We start from the raw sequence: 19737 nt of genomic DNA, 5'->3' as shown, positions 1-19737 counted from the left end.
ATTGTAAATTGATTTATAGATCGCTGGCTTTAATTTACACAGCCGCCGCCGCAGCAGTGTTGCGATCAACTATCAGCGTGCGCGCTCGCATCAACTCGTGTCCAAAGCGTATTTGCGAGAGCCCCCCGCCGAGGTCCTCGTTCCGCTTCATATCCAACACGCCCTCTGAGATTTCCCGCGGCGCATCCATGCGCAACACGCAGCACTTAAGAGTGTCTGCAGAGAGCCAGCGAGCTGCTCAGCTTGTCCTGGATCTTCACTTTGATGACAAGACGGCGCCTAGAAAAATATAAAAAGGCCCTCGTGTGCTTCCATGGATTCTCACCGTCAACAGGAAGCAAGAAAATAACGCTTCATTGAATATAGCACAAAACTAACACGATATTTTACGTTCAAGTCATCGGAGGGAAGTTGATAGGAAAGTTTGAAGGACCAAACCTGGTGTTTTCTATTGGCTGCTCCACCTTAGCGCTATTCAGAATAAATTCGTATGTGTGTGTGTATTCTCTCGAGCAAGCAGATCCATATCTCCTGCGATCCGGCGCTTTGAGAAGAAAACAAGTCCTCATCTTTCTTCCTGCCAGATTGTCACTTTTCCAGAAGTCTCCCCGGAGACCGCCGTCCCGTTTCCTTGCAGGCGCCAATTAAAGCCTTAAAAACAATGAAGGGTTTTAGTTTTTTTCAGAGGGGGGGGGTCAAGATAAAGATTATTTTTGTGGGTCACAAATTAACAGTAGTCCCCATTTCGCTTCTCCCAAGCTGGAGATGGAGCCCCGCAGGATACGGTGATAGATGTCAGCACTCTCCGCTTTGCTTTATTGTCACTCTGCGGGAGAAATCAAGTCAATAAACACCGCGCCTCGATGGGCGGCCATTAGATGATTGACTTGGAACGTTGATGGATGGGTCGGGAAGGAAGGAGCCAGTAGAGTTTATTCGCTGTCCGTGTGCATCTGTTGACTGCTAAGTGCTTTGTTAGTCGGGGTCTTTCGGCTTGCTCTTTGAGTCGTGAGTCAGCTTTGTCGGCCGGTGTGAAGCCGAGCCAGATTGAGATTCCTCTCGGTCGCCGCTCTGATGGGGAAACGGCAATCAAAGACTCGTTTGATGATGACAAGCGGTTGCGTCTTCATTTTCTTCAACTAATTGCTGGTTCTAAAGCGTAGAGCTGGCATGAAGGGCGCTGGCTAATTCCCCACGCTATAACTTTAGGAATAAAAACGGCGGAAACTTCAAAGCCGTCCTCGCGGAACGCACGCTGGAGAACAGCAACAGGGTGGACGCTGGGGCTCGCCATAAGGCCGGCGCCTAAGCCACTTAAGCTAACGGCCATGCAGCCGGCCAATCTTACTTTTGATTTCATGCCCGTTAAATGCGGCCCGTGATGACTAAACCGACCTAATTGCTGCCGGAGGCGGCGGAATCAGCCGGCGAGTCCTAATGGCAAATTAATTGGAGGTGAGCACATCCGTGCGTTGCTTTTTTTTTTTTTTTTTGTGAGCGGTGGGCTGCCAAAAAAAAAAAGGAGCCCCGCCACAATTAAGATTTAAATGCAGATGCCAGATGCTTCAGCCGGCGTGAGCGGAATGGCAAATGTTACTCAAATGCTGCCGTGCGAAAAAGCCATCAAAAATGTAGTCATGTCAACACTGTTGACGTTTCGAGGCTTCCAAAAAGTTTCCACCGGTTTTTCTCGATCTCTCTCGCCGTGGGTTTTAATGAGGCGTTTTTATCTGTGCTTAATTTCTCTTGATTGTCTCCGTGATGCGCTCAGCCTCTCTCCAGCAATACCAATCATGCAAATGATTATTCAGATACCTTCTGCATCATTTGTAGCCTATTTAACTCCTCGCAGAGCCCGGCCGGGGACATTGTGTGCCATTCAGTTGTTTTGCGTTTCAAGTCCTTTTGGCTTCAAGGACAAACTAAAAAATTTAAAAAAAAATTCAATTCGGACCTGCCAGGTTTGCGTTGGATTCATTTGTGCCGCTACTTTCCTCGCATTCAATGTGTCTCACCAAATGTTGTGAGCTAATTAGATAATATAAAAATTATATATATAGATATATAGAAATACCTCAGCTCGGCCCCCTATCTGCGCTGCGCAGCGATGCTAACCCGAAGCAGCTAAGGCGGCCCCTTCCGGGACATCAGCGGCCTTTCTAATCAGCCGAGACGGCCGGGTTAATGAGACAGGGCGCTCCCCGGCTCGCAAACTGCCGACCGATCAAGTCCGTGGCCGCTTTGGATTTACTTGTGCTTGTTTGGCAGGGGAGCTTCGTGGCCAGCATGACGGCCACGCTGAGGCAGATGGACGACTACCACTACGCGCATCTCATCAACACCTTTGGCAAAATAAGAAGCGACGTGGTGGTGAGTGCTGTTGAAGCAAAGGCTTGAACGTTGTCACTCGGCGACCTTGACCGTCGGGCCACACCGAGGCTGTCGGCAAGACAAACAATCAGAGCGAGCGAGCGAGCCAGAATCCTCGCGCAGATTGATTGTTCTTCTCGCAGCCGTCGCCACATTTCAAAGCAGCTCACAGGAGCTTTTGCGTTGTTTTTTTTTTTTTTTTTTTTCTCCCCTCCCTTCCTCTAAACACCTCAGATCCCTGAAAGATGCACCCCAGACTTTACCACTTTCTTTTCTCCTTGTTATTTTCCTCAGCCAAAGAATGAGATAGACTTTCCAAAACATCTCAAGAAGTCAACAAGCCTCGTATCAAAGTCAACTTTGTTTTTGCAGGATTTCCTAATGGAAACCTTCATCATGTTTAAAGACCTGATCGGAAAGAACGTCTACCCGTCGGACTGGGTCATCATGAACATGATGCAAAACAAGTAAGTGGCGCGCCGCTGTGGCCTTTCCAGTCCCAACGCCGACGTTGCTAAGGAACAGGAGTCAAAAGTGGGTTAGCGTAGCTGCGCCGCCTTCTCCTCCCTCCCCCGATCCCGCCGTGCAAATAATATCAACGCCGGGCCTCGGCTGCGGCAGTCAGACCGACCACGGCGCCGATTCCAAACGTCTCGACTTTCCGTCCCTCCGGGCCGCACAACTTTTTGGCGCAACAATCAAATTCAGTCGGCGGGACGTGGCGGCAAAGTTTAAGCGTGATAAACGGATGGCGCATTCATCATGTGCCTGAAATGGAGCTAATCGCCTTCATAAATTGATCTGATAACAAAAGCCTCGCGACCTTCCCGTTATCTCTTGCCACGTAACTTTCGTCCTCGCCGTAGACGGGGATCATTATCCAAGATGCTCTCTGAACTCAATTAGCAAGTATGATCTGCTGATAAACGCTCACGGGGGTGGAGGCGGAGGGACGTCAAGGCAGCCCGACATACATTGAGGATTCAAAATGGCGGCCATCCATCAAACATAATGAAGCCATTCCTCCGACGGCAGAACATTGATTGAGCGTATTTATCATCAACGTGACGCGTGTGTACTGTATGCAAACGGCTTTTAATGCCGAGCGGCGGCTCCAAAGCACCAAGGGGGCCTTCCCATACGGGAATTATTCGTCGCGCTGTTACCTGGGCGACCGTGACGACTCGAGCTGCATCTTCAAGTCAATGTCAAGTCCGAATAAACGTCTTGTGAATTTGACGCACCACGGAGAACGTTCCTGCCAAATTTGAGCGATGAATAAAATCGTCCAAAAATATTTGAGCGTTGGCTCACACCGATGGCAAAGAGCCTGATTAGTCCTTGTTTATTTCACACTTTTAATTAACGGCAGGATGTGCTCACTGTCTCCGAAATGTCTCATGAAATATCGCAAACACGTCTATCACGAGTTAAAAAAAAAAAAAAGTCTCCATTCAGTGGCATGGCACCTGTTTGCTTTTGTCTGTTCTCCTCCCCTAAGAGCACTTTAAATATCCCGTCTTAATATTTCCCCGCTGGCGGGGTGCAGCCATTGGAAAGCCGTTTTAGCATTAGCCCCGGCCGTTAAGTATATATTGGCATGTGCACGGCAGCAGAAAATTGACTGAGGCGTGCATGCACACGCAATGCTGGCAAAAGTCTTGAGCACTGAGCGGGGCGGGATTTATTTCTTTTTTTTTTCCCCAAGGGGAGCTTGACCAAGTATGGCTAATCCCGAGGTGTTGCGTGACGGCTGTTAACCTGCGCCAGTCATGATATGATTAAATATTTGCATATTCGCAACGTCACCTATTTTCAGGAACGCGTCTTGAGGTGCGTCTGATTTAATTTTTTTTTCCACACAGGCGGAGGTATGAGTTGAATAAAGTCCCCGGCAGCCTTTTAAAAGCTCCACGCCGTTATTAACTTTTAATTGCGGGACTTCACAACGGTTTAATTTTTCAGACGCTATTGTGGCGGCATGCTTTCTCTCGCTCCGCAGCCCTTCTGCTGTGCTGTCTGGATGCCGCCAGCTGATCTGCTCACAGCACTTGATTCATTTATGGCGACGGAAGGCGAGGTTATATAATGAATATTGTCATGTTAAAAAAAAAAAAAAAACAGACAAAAAAGTAAATAAAAAGGACATTTCAGGAAAACCAAAAAATCTTACAATATATAAACAAAATAGAAATAAAGTGACCTTTCATGCCGCATAAAAGGGAACAAAATGCAATAAGTTTTTTGTTTTCTTAATCCATTTTCGAGATCATATTTGAAGGTACACTTATCAGATGTGAGCAGCAAAGCCTTTTGTGCCGCTCTTATCTGCGCAGGGTCTTCCTGCGGGCCATTAATCAGTATGCGGCTGTGCTCAACAAGAAATTTCTGGATCAGACCAACTTTGAGCTGCAGGTAAGAGATGAACTCCTCCGCACCTTTCAGTTTCACGCCTCGTGACACGAGTTTCACCTCGAAAAAGTCGCGTGGTGGCCCCCCCGTATGGAGCTTTAACTTGAGAAACTTTGTTTGTTGCGGTAAGCTGTGGAACAACTACTTCCACCTGGCGGTGGCCTTCCTCACGCAGGAGTCGCTGCAGTTGGAGAACTTCTCCAGCGACAAGCGGGCCAAAATCTGCCACAAGTGAGTCCAACATCAGTCAGCCTTTAAGTTCTGACCCGCTGTTGTTTCACTTTTTTGTTTTGATCTCAATGATGCCTTCAGGTACCAGGACATGCGGCGACAAATTGGCTTTGAGATCCGGGACATGTGGTACAATTTAGGTAATTAACCACTTTTGGATTCGGGCTGTTGATCATGGTGTCAAATGGAGAAGGTGTACTTTCACTGGGCTCACATTGTGTCCCCCGAACCCAAAAAAGGTCCCCACAAGATCAAATTCATCCCCGAGATGGTGGGCCCAATCCTGGAAATGACACTGGTCCCCGAGATCGAGTTGCGCAAGGCCACCATCGCCATCTTCTTCGACATGATGCAGTGCGAGTTCCACTTCACGTGCAGCTTCCAGAGGGTATGGCAGCGATTTTATCTCTTTTCTTTTTTTTCTTTCAAGTTGCAAGTCATTTTTTCAGGTGGTTGCTATCAATCCTCCAAAAAGGTGCCGAGTATGCTTGCGTCAACCTGTTTATGGCCACTTGTTGGCTTTAAAACAAACATAAACAAATAATATTCTATTCACATCATTTTGTAAAACAAATGTCAGCTAGCTTAATGTGAAATGCCATCAATATTATGAACCTTTAGGCTCTAAATATGTCTGAATCAGTTTTTTTCTCTGTATGAGTTATGCTGACCCCTGGTGGCCAAAAAGGAGCAGCACCGCATTCATTGAATTGAAGCATAAACTCCTGGTGCAAAAACGTCTTTACCTTTAATTATTTCTGGATGTTTCTTTTAAATAGCATACAAGATTGTAGAGCGCTTTTGAAATCTAACTTGACTGCCATCACATGGGAGTGAAGAAGGGCAGATAATAAACAGCGTGGCGCTGCCAGCTAGCTTGTAATTGGGCAAATCTCATTCTGTGTTGTGCCGCGATTATCAACAGTGGCGCCGAGAGCAACCTAATGTTCTGCCTCATTACGGCATCAAATGAAGCTTTTCTGCATGAGGGGAATCCACTTTGCGGCGCACGGTAGACGCCTTTAAAGGGAGGTACAGGGAACCCCGGATTTTGCAGGAAGGGGCGAAAAAGTTTTCCACACATAGAAAGCACCTTTATAAAAAAAAAAAAATTGAAAAAAAACATATAACTTAACCATTGCAGTTTGAGAACGAGATCATCACCAAGCTGGATCACGAGGTGGAGGGCGGCCGCGGCGACGAGCAGTACAAAGTTCTCTTTCAGAAGATGTAAGTGTGACGTGGCGCCCGCAGATGGCGCTAGAAGGCTAACGCTCTCCGTCCCGCCTCCAGTTTACTGGAGCACTGCCGCAAGCACAAGTACTTGGCCAAAAGCGGCGAGACCTTTGTCACCCTTGTGGTGCGCCTGCTGGAGCATCTGCTGGACTACCGCACCATCATGCACGACGAGAACAAGGAGAACCGCATGAGCTGCACCGTCAACGTGCTGGTCGGTCACCGTCGAGCTTTTTCCTTTTAAAGTGCGGAACAACATTGTCCTTTTCCTCCCCAGAACTTCTACAAGGAAATCGACAGAGAGGAGATGTACATCAGGTAAGCGCGTCCTTCTTTGGAGACGGCGCCGGTGGGTCGACCTTCACGTGTGTTTTGTATTTTCCTCCTTCTAAAAGGTATTTGTACAAGCTGTGCGACCTCCACAAGGAATGCGACAACTACACGGAGGCGGCGTACACGCTGCTGCTGCACGCCAAGCTACTCAAGGTATGCGATGGACTCACAACACAAAAGCTGAGTTGACGGGAACACGTTGTTTTTTCCCCAGTGGTCCGACGAGCCGTGCGCCGCCCACCTGACCCAGCGAGACGGCTACCAGGCTTCCACTCAAGGGCAGCTGAAGGACCAGCTCTACCAGCAGATTATCAATTACTTTGACAAGGGCAAGGTCAGCTAAAAATACTCGACTGATCATTGTGTGTGTGTTTTTTTTTTGCAAACACTCTGAGGGTGGCTTTTTGTTCGTCTTCCAGATGTGGGAGGAAGCCATCATCCTCGGGAAGGAGCTGGCCGAGCAGTACGAGAATGAAATGTTTGACTTTGAGCAGCTCAGCGCATCCCTGGTAGGTCACGTCCATCGTTCTTTCTGGCTCAGTCACGCAACAATGTTCCTCAACCGCGCTTCCGTCGACAGCGTAAGCAAGCGCAGTTCTACGAGAACATCGTCAAGGTGATCCGGCCCAAACCCGACTACTTCGCCGTGGGCTACTACGGCCTGGGCTTCCCGTCCTTCCTGCGGGTAAGTCTGTTGTGGCTGTGATAAGATCAACGACGGGGAGAGACGAGCGGATTTAATATGGATTTACTCAGCTTTGTTCATACTTAAGCGGCCGCATCTTTGACAAACATTCAAATAAAAATATTCTAGGTTAAGTCAAGGCACCGCCGCTGTTGCTGCTTTAAAAATGGCTGACAGAAAGTGTGTGTGTGTGGGGGGGGGGGGATTCTGTCTCTTCTTTCCGATATTGCTCGTTTCATGTACTCGTCTGAAGAGTCTCGACGATTTTGTTCAAAGCGACAACTACAAGGAAAAAGATGGTGATGGTCCACTTTGTAGAACCATTCTTCTCGAGTCGGCCTTTGATTCTTTCATGTATCCTCGCAGACGGCAAATTGCGTTCAGCTCATGTCGGGCTTTATTCAAACGTCCTTTTGAATGTCTTATTGTCTCCCTTTTCACGACCTTGTCAGAAATGTCTTCATTGTAAGTTGGAGTTTGCGTGTCCCCAGAACAAAATGTTCATCTACCGCGGCAAGGAGTACGAACGCTGGGAGGACTTTGAGGCCCGTCTCCTCACGCAGTTCCCGAACGCCGAGAAGATGAAGACCACCACGCCACCCAGCGAGGACATCAAGAATTCCCACGGACAGTGTATCCAAAATCCAACCATCACTCTTTTTTTTTTTTTTAACAAATATTTTTTTTTGCTAATTGCGTTCCTTAATGCTTCTGCATGAAGACGTCCAGTGCTTCACAGTGAAGCCCATCCTGGATTTACCCGCCAAGTTCCAGAACAAACCCGTTGCGGAACAAATCCTCAGGTTGTTGTTGTTGTTTTTTTTTTTTGTACTTGACCTTATTTTGGTTATCTGACATTTTATTGATTTGGGCAAAATCCTTTCGTTTTTGATTTTTTAAATGGAGTGTTGAAGGTGGCCTTTGCACGAGCGTGTACATTCCGAGCGTCCCAATGCAGCAGTTGGCTTCATTCAAAGGCTTGTTTACCCGCGGAAACCTTTTTGCAAATACACCTGGCCGGCAGCTTTTATCGCACGGCCGCAGGGCTGCCCTTTTTGGTTGCCTTATTTGCTCGCCGCGCGATTAGCATGCTGCCACCCCGCTCTTGCCCAAAGCCAGAGTCTTGTTCCAAGCGCCTCATGGGTGAAATTTGCGAGGAGGCCTCCGCCATTCGATCAGCGGCTCCAGTTGGAAACCTCCCGTGTCCTTCCTGACTCACTTCTCTTGTCTCGTCTTTCCCTCAAAGCTTCTACACGGTAAATGAAGTCCATAAATTTCAGTATTCGCGACCGGTGAGGAAAGGCGAGAAGGACCCGGACAACGAGTTTGCGGTGAGTGACATGATCACTGAAATACTGCTATTAATAATAATTTATAAATAACTTTTGTTTTGTTGTTCAGAACATGTGGATCGAGAGGACCACCTACACGACGGCCTACAAGCTGCCGGGCATCCTGCGCTGGTTCGAAGTCAAGTCCGTGTGCACCGTGAGTCGCGGCTCGTCAAATTTGTTTTGTTTTGATGTTCAACAATCAGAACAAGCGCTCTGTGAGTCTCCCCGTTGCACTTTTGCTCGCTTAGGATGAAATCAGCCCACTGGAGAACGCCATGGAGACCATGCAGCTGGCCAACGACAAGATCAGCAGCATGGTGCAGAAGCACCTGAGCGACCCCAACCTTCCCATCAACCCGCTGTCCATGCTGCTCAACGGCATCGTGGACCCCGCCGTCATGGGCGGCTTCGCCAACTACGAGAAGGTCATCGTCTTGTTTGCCTCGCAGGCCCTCCACATGTGCTGAGTGTGCGTCTTCACTCCGCAGGCCTTCTTCAACGACAAGTACGCGCACGAGCACCCGGAGGACCTGGACAAGATGGACAAGCTCAAAGACCTCATCGCCTGGCAGGTGTGACTGGGAACCATTCGCGGGGAAACTCAATTTGTCTTTCCGACATGACGAAGTTGATTCGAAACATTTGTGAGCTAGCGTGGAACAGCAGGCCAGTCTCCCCAGTCGCCACTTTGCTCATTCAAGTCTCAACTTGACGCAGTGAACCAAGTTGGGCTGCAAGCTCTCCAACCTTGAGCGGGCGTCGACGTGCTCCACAAATAGCCGACGCCGTTTCTCAGCGCACAAAGCGCGTTGCCATGCCGCCACTCGAGCGCACTCAATCATCCTCCGTCATGCGAGGCGCTATAAAAAGAACGCCAACGGGTATCCCGGGAGAACGGGAATCCTGCCGCACGACTCCGTCCGTGTGTCCCGCCTTCGCAGAGTATTGTTGCCCTCCTCGGGACAATAACCAAGAATATTATATAATTCAAAATTTAGAAAAGCTTTTTTGAAAAATGTTTTGGGGAATTTTTGAAAAATAGAGGAATTGCCTGAAACGTTTTACTTTTGGGGAGAAAATGAAGGAAAGTGCCTTTCTTTTGTTTGATGGCAGATTCCGCACCTGGCGGAGGGCGTACGTATCCACGGCGAGAAGGTGACGGAGGCGCTGCGGCCGTTCCACGAGCGCCTGGAGGCCTGCTTCAAGCAGCTCAGGGAGAAGGTGGAGAAACAGTACGGCGTCAAGACGCTGGTGAGATGCACCGCAGCTCGCGGCCCTGAGAGCGCTTGGAAAATACCAAAAGACAAGAGCGCCTCCCTCTGGCAGAGAAGGACAGTCACACAACATAGATTTAAGATTTTTCTTTAAAATAGTAAAACAGTTTTTTTCATGTTATTTGAAAAGAACTCCTTTAACTATCTCTGTGTAAAATACATTTCATAATATATTTGAAAACACTTTCAATGACTAAAATCATGAATCCCTCACATGTATTCAGAAATCGTTTGCTGAAAAAGTCTTTTTTCTGTCCCTTGTAAGCCGCCGGCGGCCGAGCGTCGCGGCTCTCGTCCTCACTCGATGATTCGTTCCTTCACCATGCCGTCATCGCAACGGCCTCTGTCCGTGGCGTCTGTCACCTCCGTCTCCTCGGACAACTCGCCCTCCAGGCCGGGATCTGACGGGTAACGAGCTCCAAAACACCAAGGCCAATCATTACAGAGTATGGGGTGCAGTTTACTGCCTTGGCCACCTGGGGGCAGTATAACAAAGACCCCAGCTCCTCAGTAGTCTTTTGATTATTTAATGTGTCGTTTGACTGCTAAACTGTATTTTTTGACTGCAGTCCCAGAAGATGGCTGCTCTGATGTTTTTTTCTTCTTCTTTTGTTCCAGTTTTGCGCTGGAGCCTTTGCTCCCCAAGAAGCTGCACACTAAGTCACAGGACAAGCTGGACCGCGACGAACCCGAGCGCGAGCGTCGGGACAAGAAGAAGGAGAAGCGCAACAGCAAGCACCAGGAGATCTTTGACAAGGAGATGAAGACCACCGAGATCCCGCTACAGCCCACGGAGGGCGTCATACTTTGCGAGACGGTAAGGAGACAAAACATTTGTTTTTCTCCACATCAACTTTATTTTTTTATATCTTGCAGATCAGCCCGCTGAGGCCGCAGAGGCCCAGGAGTCAAGTGCTGAGCCAGATCGTCGGAGGAGACCGTCGTCTCTCCGTGTCGCCGGGGCCAGCCGCCACCTCGTCGTCCAACTCGTCCTCTAACTCGTCGTCCTCGCCGGGACCGCCGCCCATCACGCCTCGCAGCAAGCTCTCCTTCAGCGTGCCCGCTGTTCCCAGTGAGTTGCCGGTCCATCTGCTGCGTTCTTCTTTTCCACGCTAAGATGAATTAAAAACTGCGTTCAGATGCCGAGCTGAACGGGGTCGGCTGCGGCGACAAGGCGGGACTCCCGCCTCCTCTCCCGGTCAAAGGCAGCACGGCCGATTACGGCAACGTGCTGGATAATCAAGACTTGAGCGCGCCCATCAACGCCACCACGCCGCCACCGCATCAACGAGTGTGTATCAGTTGGAGATGCCTCCATTAAAATATTTCTCAGGATATTTTTGATTAGGCCAACATGCTTGTTTTTGTGTCTTAGCATTTACCGCCGCCGCTGCCCAGCAAGACGCCACCGCCGCCCCCTCCCAAGACCACCCGCAAGCAGACGTCCATCGATTCAGGAATTGTACAGTAAGCGCAACGACGTCGACAACCGAGACCAGCGCAACAATGACGGCTGCCCCCTCCCAAAGCACACACACACTCGACGACACACATTCCTGCCACTCCCGACCCACCGTGACAAGATGAGTACCTCATTGCGGTTCTTTTGAAATTCTCCCCTTCCAGCCATCAACTTCAATATCCCGCTATGTATGTACAGAGGTTTGTATATATGATTTTATTTTGGGTTTTCTACGCCATTGTTTGTAATAACGCATTCTTAGATCACACGAGGCATTTTTACAACTTTAGAATCAAACCAGAAAAAAAAAAAAGGGCTGTCGCGTGAGTGACTTTTACCGGTGAAAAGTTTGGCGTGCACAAAGCAGCTTACTAAACACGCATATGATTTTCATTATGAACTGCTCCAAATTCACTACTGACACCACTTTTGAATAAACATTCACAGTGTATGGATTTTGAAAAGCAAGACGTCTGCTGCCTCCTGATTGGACAAAAAAAATATTGATATGAATATGAATTCACAAGTGTATCAAGATATCTTGAAGAGGAGACGACAACGATTTGCCAATGATCGCCAAGAGCAGAGGTAAGTCCATTGACTCATCAAAACGAACTGATTCAAACTGTCATGTCTGCCATCACTCTCCGAACACCTCTTGTCTAATCAAATTGCTTGCTCGCTGTTGGGTTAAGTCCATCAACAAGCTGTTTTGTCAACAAAGGCAAGAGGTGTCAGAGTGTGATTGCTCCCAATTGTGAAGTTTGCTAATGACTTGCTCGCTGCAATTAACGTTGAACACACACACGCTGTTATTACTTTGGATTTACAACAGGTTGTCATGTTGGGGCCTGTTTGACATCTGTCATTTTAGAGTATTCCCTCAGGGGAAAAACACACTTGTGTCATTTTAGGCATACCCTTGACGTAGTGAACCAACTTTACATTTTCATTTGTAAACACCAGTCAGTCTTTAAAGCACACACACCTAAAAGTCACCATTATTCCAATGAAACATACGGACACTGACCCCTAGTGGACAAAATCAATAACTGCACCTCACTTGCAAGTTAATGTGTTTAATAAGGGAAAATTGATTTTTTGACCAAAAAAAAAGGAGGTTTCTGTCTTAAAAGTATGTCTAATATTTTTGTTGGCCACTGTAATATTTAGAACACTGTTTGAAAATGAACTTGAATGTCAGAACATACAAAACTATTTAAAAAGGGATTCAGTAAGAAGGTATTGCACAAATATTTTCGCCTAAATAACTGGTTAAAATTATTTCTAAATGTTTTTACTTAAATTACACTTGAACTATAATCAACAAAGTACCAGCTTAATGTTACCAAAACGCCTCTTGGTCAAATTTGCTATTTAATTGCTTTTGTGTTGCACTTCAACAAAATATTTGCGTTTTTTTCACTGAATAATTTGTCATTTAAAAGTCAGATCATATGTAAAAAGAAAAAAAGTAACCACAAAAAAGTATATTCCTCAAATGACAACTGTATGAAGTGTTATTTTGCCATTTTGTACAAAGTGTCACATTTAAAAGCATTATCTTATGTTTATTATATAGCATTTTCCATTTGGATGTAATTATATTGGCTCCACTTTGGCGCCGAGGTACTGTAAGGGGGAAAAAAATGGAGTAAAAAAGTGCTGTATCTGTGCTCAAAGAAGATGGTATCTTCATCAAATGTAGATGGTATCGGAGCTCATTGAAAGGCAGATTGGGCCCGATTGAAAAAGGAGGTGTGACCGAACCCCTTTCAAAAGCAAAAAAAAAAACTGCCGGGGGGCTCCACCTGGCCCCTTGTCCATAAATACGCCTCCCTCGCCGGAATAGGAGTTCAGTCGAGTCGGGAACGCGTCGACGGTGCTTGTTTTTGTTTTGCGCGGATTATGAACGCGTTCGGAGCGCAGCAAGCCTCCAGCCAGCAGAGTAACAGCAGCGCAAACGCCGCGCACGATCTCCTGGACATGGCCGTTTATTGTGACAACTACGGCGTTTACCAGCACCAGAACCTCCACCACCTCCACCACCCCCAAAGAGCTGCCAACCACCCCTCCGGCTACGGCTTGAGCGACTACGCCGCCCCGCCCACCAATCCTTACCTGTGGCTCAACAACTCCCCCGCTTCGCCCTACCTGGGTGGAGGTGGAGGCGCTGCTGCAGCTTCCACTTACTTGCAATCCCCTGGTTACGGTTCTGGGAGCCAGCGGCCGCTTTTGGGGGCGCCCGGTGGACTTGGAGGCCCCGACATGAGCTGGTTATCCCTCTCCAGCCAGCAGGAGCTCTTTAAAATGGTCCGGCCTCCGTACTCGTACTCGGCGTTGATCGCCATGGCCATCCAGAACGCGCAAGACAAGAAACTGACCCTGAGTCAGATTTACCAATACGTGGCCGAAAACTTTCCGTTTTACAAGAAGAGCAAAGCCGGTTGGCAGAACTCGATCCGGCACAATTTGTCTCTTAACGACTGTTTCAAGAAGGTGGCTCGGGATGAGGACGACCCCGGTGAGTGCTGCGCGCTTTTACGCATGGATTCATTTAACTCATTAGAAGGAAACTCGCGTGTTTGTATCGTTAGGTTAATGAATTGTGCACATTTTATATTGGACCCAGCTAATTCCAGTTTGTAACGTATTTTAAAAATACAATTATTAGGTTTTTGTTTTTTTTTAACAATTCTATTCACTTTCCTTCTCCCAGGGAAGGGCAACTACTGGACGCTGGACCCCAATTGCGAAAAAATGTTCGACAACGGCAACTTTCGACGCAAGCGCAAGAGGCGAACCGACATCAGCACCCCTGCTGAAAAGCCCGATTTAGACGCGCAACACAAGCTGTCGGACACGGCCAGCCTGCTGAGCTCGTCCCCGCCCAGTCTGCGCGCTTCGCCGGCCTCCACGGAGCCGCGCTCGTCGCCGTCCAACTCGACCGATCACAGTCCGTGCTTCGCTGGATTCATGTCCAGCGTCAACGCGATGTTGACTACCGGAGCCGAGGCCTCCACGAGGATACCGGATCGGGACTTGGGCACGGAGCTGTCCCAAGGCCGCGAGGGCGTGTCCGGACTTGGCTCCTACTCGCCCTCCTTGCTGTCTGACAGCAGAATGAACTACTACAACCTCAGCAATCACTTCACAGTCAACAACCTCATATATGGCCGGGAAGGAACCGAAGTCTAATGTGGATTCACCTGAAAAGATGACTAATTTATCTCATTTAAGGTAGCCACTTGTATTTTTGTTTTTTGCTTGTATCAAAAAAAAAAAATCCACATGGTGTTGCAATATCACACCTTTGGATTCAAACACTTGTACACATTATTTTTGTAAGTATCATGTATTTTGTTTTATTTAAACTTTTTGAATAAAAGCCTTTTTTTTAATATGTGCTTCCCATTTGTAATTATTCTCATGTTCCCATTTTATGACCACCCCAAATAAAGCCAGCCCCCCTTAAAAAAAAAAAAATCTGCCAGGCTGTCTACAGTCAAGTGGCTGTAAGGCATCAAAGTGTGTAAACCACAGACATTTTCCGCCTGTCACCCCCAATCGGGCCTACGAGCCCCCCTCCAACCTCGGCCCGGTTCACAAGTTCAGCTTTTTGTCTCTGTCCAGTTTCACGTGGACATGAGGGGAATATTTGCACCTGTCCCCCCACACGGCTGTTCCTGAACATCACGCACGCATGCAGCCTTTGCTCGCTCCCTTACGGAAGAGCGTTCGTGGAAGTAAAATCCCGTAAAGCGGAGGAAGCGCCGCTTGTCGGCGGGATAATTGAGTTCACCGAAGCTCTGCGTGAAAAGGAGAGCACAATGGCCACTTGGCATCAGGGGCGCTCCCCTCCTGCGCTCCGATGAAAATATTGAAGATGTGGGAACAAAGCATCAGAGCCCGGGGACACCTTTTGTGCCATTATCTGGGAACAAAGCGCAATGACGGACAACATTCCAAAGTTTGTGGCCAGAAAATGTTTATTTACATCAGTTGGCAAAAGTGACTCTTCTAGCTCTGATTTAGATGATGACAAGAATCCATCTGTCAATATTCCCTGATGCTTTGAAGACCCAAGTGTCCAAAGTTGTCATCTACTGTTGTTGAGCTTTCTGGCTTGTGAAGACAGCACATGTGATGACACATGTGAAGATCTGGAATATATGTCCGCCTGCAGGGGGGTGAGGGGCGGGTGAGTGACAAGTGAGGAGAATGTCCATCAATGTGCGTGACCTGATTGGGTTTCATCCAAAACTCATGATGCATCATCAGGACATGCACATTTTGATGTGTTTCCATGCAGTACAGACACTGGGGGTGAAGGTGCACCATCTAGAAAATACGATGGAAAAAGTTCTCCCAGAAAGAAAACTTGTGTAGTCTGTTATGTTACCAAATAGAAGTCAGAGGACTTTTTTTTTTTTGTGGTCTGTTCGTGGTGACAGCACACAGCTTGAAGCACCTGCACGCTGTCATTGCCTGCTTGGCACAGACAGGAAGTGGTGGCAGATGACACAGGAAGTAGCTGTAAGGACGGGGGGGGGGGTCCATGTGTGTCCCTAGCCGGAAATCTCAATGGAGGTTTGCACACGTCTGAGTTTCACCTGCTCCCATGATGTGTGTGCGTGTGGATGTGTGATAGTGCCCCCCCCCCACCCCCCTTCGCCCTCAAAACAAAACTTCCCCCAGGCCCTAATGAGACCCCCTACCTGCTCCTCTATTATGAGAGATGCATACCAATAGAGAGACAGCAGAGGGGAGACAGACTCACAGACCTGGCCAGACCGACCCCCCCTTCTACAACCAACACCCCCCCATGTAAACCAAAGGCCATAAAGACAAAAGTTGTGTGTTTAAAACAAGCACAAAGTTTTGTCCACTTAGCTTAATGTTAACACGTAATGCAAAATCCCATAGACGGGCTAACAAAACTAGCATTGCTGTCATGTGGAAATGGGCGACGATTGCCCACTAGAGTCGTTTGGAGTCCCGTAAAGTGTGTGTGTGTGTGTGGGGGGGGGGGGGTCCCCATCAACATTTGACCTTGGGTTCTTGTGATGATCTGGGGGCTCAAGACCCTAAATGATAGCCTTTCAACAGCCCCCCCCCCCCCCCCCCCTCAACCTCAGCCCAGCTTCTTTCAAATGCTCCTTTTGTGTCGGCCACCTAATCCTTCAGTCCACTTCAAGGCCCCCGATTCGCTTCCAAGACACCTGGAGGAGATAGATGTGTGTGTGGGTGTGAGTGTCAGACTCCGCTCCGAGCTCATAAAGCAACAGCATGATGAGATTTTTTTTTTTTTGGTTTAATAAAGTTGACAGCATAATCGTAGCAATGTCGCCCAGCCACTATATTTAAGTGCTCATCTCAGGCGCAGCTTTAATGAAGAGCGCAATCTACAGTAATGACAAGGCGGCACCACATAATGACACAATGCTGCCAAATTATAGCAGAGCCCGAGCGGATCCGTCTATGCCCTGGAATGGAACATGACCATTTTTCCTAACTTACCGAAATTGACCTTTGCTTGTTTTTCCCCAAACAGAGTTGGCACATCTTCTTTTTCACTGCATCCCACAGATTTTGATATATTTCTAATTGCATCTTATTTTCCAGAGCTGACTTTGCGGCCTTTTCATTCCTGCGTTGCGTCACACTTAAAGGATTGCAACGCTTTCGGGGACGAGCCAGGCCAAAGGGAGCGCTTTCATCGGTGGAGCCGGCGCGACGTCGGGCCGGCGTCCAGAAAGTCGGCAGGAGGTGGTACGTATGGATTACAAGCCTTGACGGCGCCGCCGTATTTCACTTCGTCACGCTTACCTGTACTTGATGTTTTAGGTCTGCACGCGTTCAAGCGGCAAAGACGCGGCGGGATAAATCACGGCCGATGAGCACTACTCAACACGTTCCCATACAGCTCCAGTTTTATGGCGTCTTCTCGGGTTTTTGGATTCCGGAACAAGTGGACCAGAAGGTACGCTGGTTGAGTGCCAGTCATGTCTGCCGTTCATCATGTGACATGTACACTTGCATTTTTGTCAAGTCATTTTTTTCATTTAATCAGAATGAGAATGAAATTTTGTCCAAATTGCTCATTTAAGTGTGATCGGGTGCTTTTAAAGCACAAGCGACAAAGCTTTTCGCCCTTCGGCCGCACGCTCGCACATTTTACGGCGCCGTCCGAAAAGTCACGGCTCTTAACGCTTGGGAAGTCAGCAGCAGGAAAAGGAAAAAAAGAAAAGAAAAGAAAGAAACTCGACTAAGTCCTGAAGGAATTTCCTCCCTGGGGGATCCCTGAGTGATGTCCGTCTCCTCCCAGTCCATCACGGGTGAAACTGGATCACTTGACACTCGCTTAAGTGACTTTGATTCCCCGGAATCCTGCGCTGCAACTTGTTGTTCCGGGAATTTGAAGAACCAAAAGAGTCGTCGTCATTTCTCATCATTCTTTTGAAAAGCCAATTAGGCGCCATTGAGGTCAAACAAATTCTAAAAATACAAATTTTTTTTACTTGACATGACATTAATGCTAGTTTTTTTTTTTTACTTTTTCCCGTGTGTGTAATTCTCTTTGCATTGTGTTTACTTTGACAGCAATCTCCAAGTCCCAAACTTTTGAAGCCTGGATGAATTGTTTCCTCGCCTGCCAAGCGTCTACTGGTGAGTTGACTCAAACCTAATCTGAAGATTTTGCTCACAAATCAAGAGCAAAAAGTTGAGCAACTTTGTCGTTTGGCTTGGAAAGGAAGGAAGGGCGCAGATAAGGCTGTCTCTCTTCACCCCGTTCAAGCGTCACCTCATCACCTCGCCGTCCGGCGTCAACGACGGACGGAAGAGGCGAGCTGGGACGCCAGGGGACGGATAGCGGGTGAGGAGGGGGGGGGGCTTCACGCTGACGACACGCACTTAGCGTACCAGCGGTCGGAGCCGACGTGTAGCGGTCGGGGGCCAGGGGGGTCCATTCGCTCACCCCGGGGCGACACTCGGGCCCGGCCTCGGCCCCCCCATTGTCATCAGGCCCAACTCCATCCGCCGTGCTTCCTGCCGCCGCATTCTTCCCCCACCAGTAGCATTGCGGGGACGAGGGCTAACTTGTAAGGGCCCTCGCTTCAAGGGTGATCTATGAAACGCAGTAATACGACGCCTCCGATCCCGACCGCGGGAATAGGGGCCGCGCGGAAACATCGGCACGCCGTCGCTACAATTTGCATGCCAGGCCACTAGTTGGCGCTCATCGGCATCCCGTTGCATCGATTGGGAATCGTTTAACTTTTAAATTGTGGGGCTGGAGGAGAGAGATTGTAGCCAAGACGGGGGTCCGCCGCGTCTGTGGAGCGGGGACCCCTCGAGCTGTCAGACGGTGTGTCTCCACGCCCCCTGCAGGGCGCCACCATTGTTGAAGCGCAAACGCCATTTTGTCTCCGTCAGCAGGCCAGCTCGCCGATCCCGACAGTCCGGTTTGCCAATTGTCGGTTAAGAAGGTCAAATGGCGGCTTCCGGAGCCAAACGCGGGTCCAGGATTGAGTTGCAGGCGCTCATTTGTAACCGCTCGAAAGATGGAGCGGTGCTGGCCCTGCAGCCAGCTCCGTTGGAAGGGATGATTGACAGCTTTATGGCTCGGCTTCTCACGGCCATTCATAAACATCGGTGGGGGGAGGCAAAGCATGGGGGCTGGGGGGGGGGGCACTTCTGCCAGAAATTGACACGTTGTAGTGGAAGCGCTTATCAGGTGTCGGCTTACTTCATGGGAAACATCAACTATGTTACTTTGCACTTTACACAACCAACCATTTTTGGTGTCTTGAGTTTCTGGGCAATTTAGGGACCAAGGTTGTCCTCCAAACATGTAAAAATCTGGTGCACTCCAGGTTGCTCACCTTGTATATCTTTGCCATTAATCTTAATTTGTCACCGAGGGCTGGAAAGGAGGAGGAGGGGGGGACTGGAGGGGGGTGGGGGTAATTGCCCCCCTGCTGCTCCATTATGGTGTCATTCCTCTGTTAACAGGCGATAACATCTTCTCCAAAGCACCTGAAGCCAATTCTCCACTTTACCTGCGTGGCAGGGACACACGCACGCACGCAAGCGCGTGCACGCACACACGGAAAGAAAGCTAGAGTGGACCAGAACCCGCTCAGCTATTCTTGTGAGTCGGCAAAGCCTGATGGATGGGATGAGGGGGCAAGCCAGCACTTTCTCTGCTGATTGACAGGTGTGATGGATGACACACGTGCACACATACACACATTATACGCACGCACACACAAAAATTAAGCATTGTCCAGTAAAAATTGGAGGTCAGCAAAAAATAAGACAAATTAAATTACCGTCTAATTTTATTATTATTTTTTCTATGTAAATAAAAACTATCATGGGAGGGCAGCAAAACTT

The 19737-nt window shown here is 48.6% G+C and overlaps 2 protein-coding genes across 2 annotated transcripts in view; both read left to right on the top strand.

The window, feature by feature from the left end:
- dock1 (dedicator of cytokinesis 1) overlaps positions 1 to 11805 on the top strand; it is a 40975-nt gene extending 29170 nt beyond the window's left edge. The window contains exons 28-52 of the mRNA XM_088360777.1: positions 2269 to 2370; positions 2743 to 2837; positions 4707 to 4785; positions 4913 to 5013; positions 5095 to 5153; positions 5253 to 5401; positions 6158 to 6243; positions 6307 to 6463; positions 6527 to 6567; positions 6645 to 6735; positions 6797 to 6916; positions 7002 to 7091; positions 7163 to 7267; positions 7759 to 7900; positions 7989 to 8070; positions 8514 to 8598; positions 8669 to 8755; positions 8850 to 9026; positions 9090 to 9173; positions 9715 to 9852; positions 10141 to 10283; positions 10494 to 10692; positions 10752 to 10947; positions 11015 to 11166; positions 11251 to 11805. Of these exons, the coding sequence (XP_088216903.1) occupies positions 2269 to 2370; positions 2743 to 2837; positions 4707 to 4785; positions 4913 to 5013; positions 5095 to 5153; positions 5253 to 5401; positions 6158 to 6243; positions 6307 to 6463; positions 6527 to 6567; positions 6645 to 6735; positions 6797 to 6916; positions 7002 to 7091; positions 7163 to 7267; positions 7759 to 7900; positions 7989 to 8070; positions 8514 to 8598; positions 8669 to 8755; positions 8850 to 9026; positions 9090 to 9173; positions 9715 to 9852; positions 10141 to 10283; positions 10494 to 10692; positions 10752 to 10947; positions 11015 to 11166; positions 11251 to 11346 (2856 nt within the window). The 3' untranslated portion in view covers positions 11347 to 11805. The remainder of the gene's footprint in view (positions 1 to 2268; positions 2371 to 2742; positions 2838 to 4706; positions 4786 to 4912; positions 5014 to 5094; positions 5154 to 5252; positions 5402 to 6157; positions 6244 to 6306; positions 6464 to 6526; positions 6568 to 6644; positions 6736 to 6796; positions 6917 to 7001; positions 7092 to 7162; positions 7268 to 7758; positions 7901 to 7988; positions 8071 to 8513; positions 8599 to 8668; positions 8756 to 8849; positions 9027 to 9089; positions 9174 to 9714; positions 9853 to 10140; positions 10284 to 10493; positions 10693 to 10751; positions 10948 to 11014; positions 11167 to 11250) is intronic.
- A 133-nt stretch (positions 11806 to 11938) lies between these two features.
- Positions 11939 to 14817, top strand: foxi1 (forkhead box i1). Its single transcript, XM_088360809.1, has 2 exons — positions 11939 to 13861; positions 14057 to 14817. The coding sequence occupies exons 1-2, from the start codon at positions 13246 to 13248 to the stop codon at positions 14533 to 14535; spliced, it is 1095 nt and encodes a 364-aa protein (XP_088216935.1). The 5' UTR covers positions 11939 to 13245; the 3' UTR covers positions 14536 to 14817.
- Positions 14818 to 19737: the final 4920 nt, after the last annotated feature.

The sequence above is a fragment of the Syngnathus floridae genome, chromosome 18, assembly GCF_059516105.1.
Source record: "Syngnathus floridae isolate MCC-2025c chromosome 18, RoL_Sflo_1.0, whole genome shotgun sequence".
In the NCBI taxonomy this organism is placed as follows: Eukaryota; Metazoa; Chordata; class Actinopteri; order Syngnathiformes; family Syngnathidae; genus Syngnathus; species Syngnathus floridae.
Note: the sequence above shows the minus strand (reverse complement) of the source record. Positions and strands in the feature narration are given on the sequence as shown.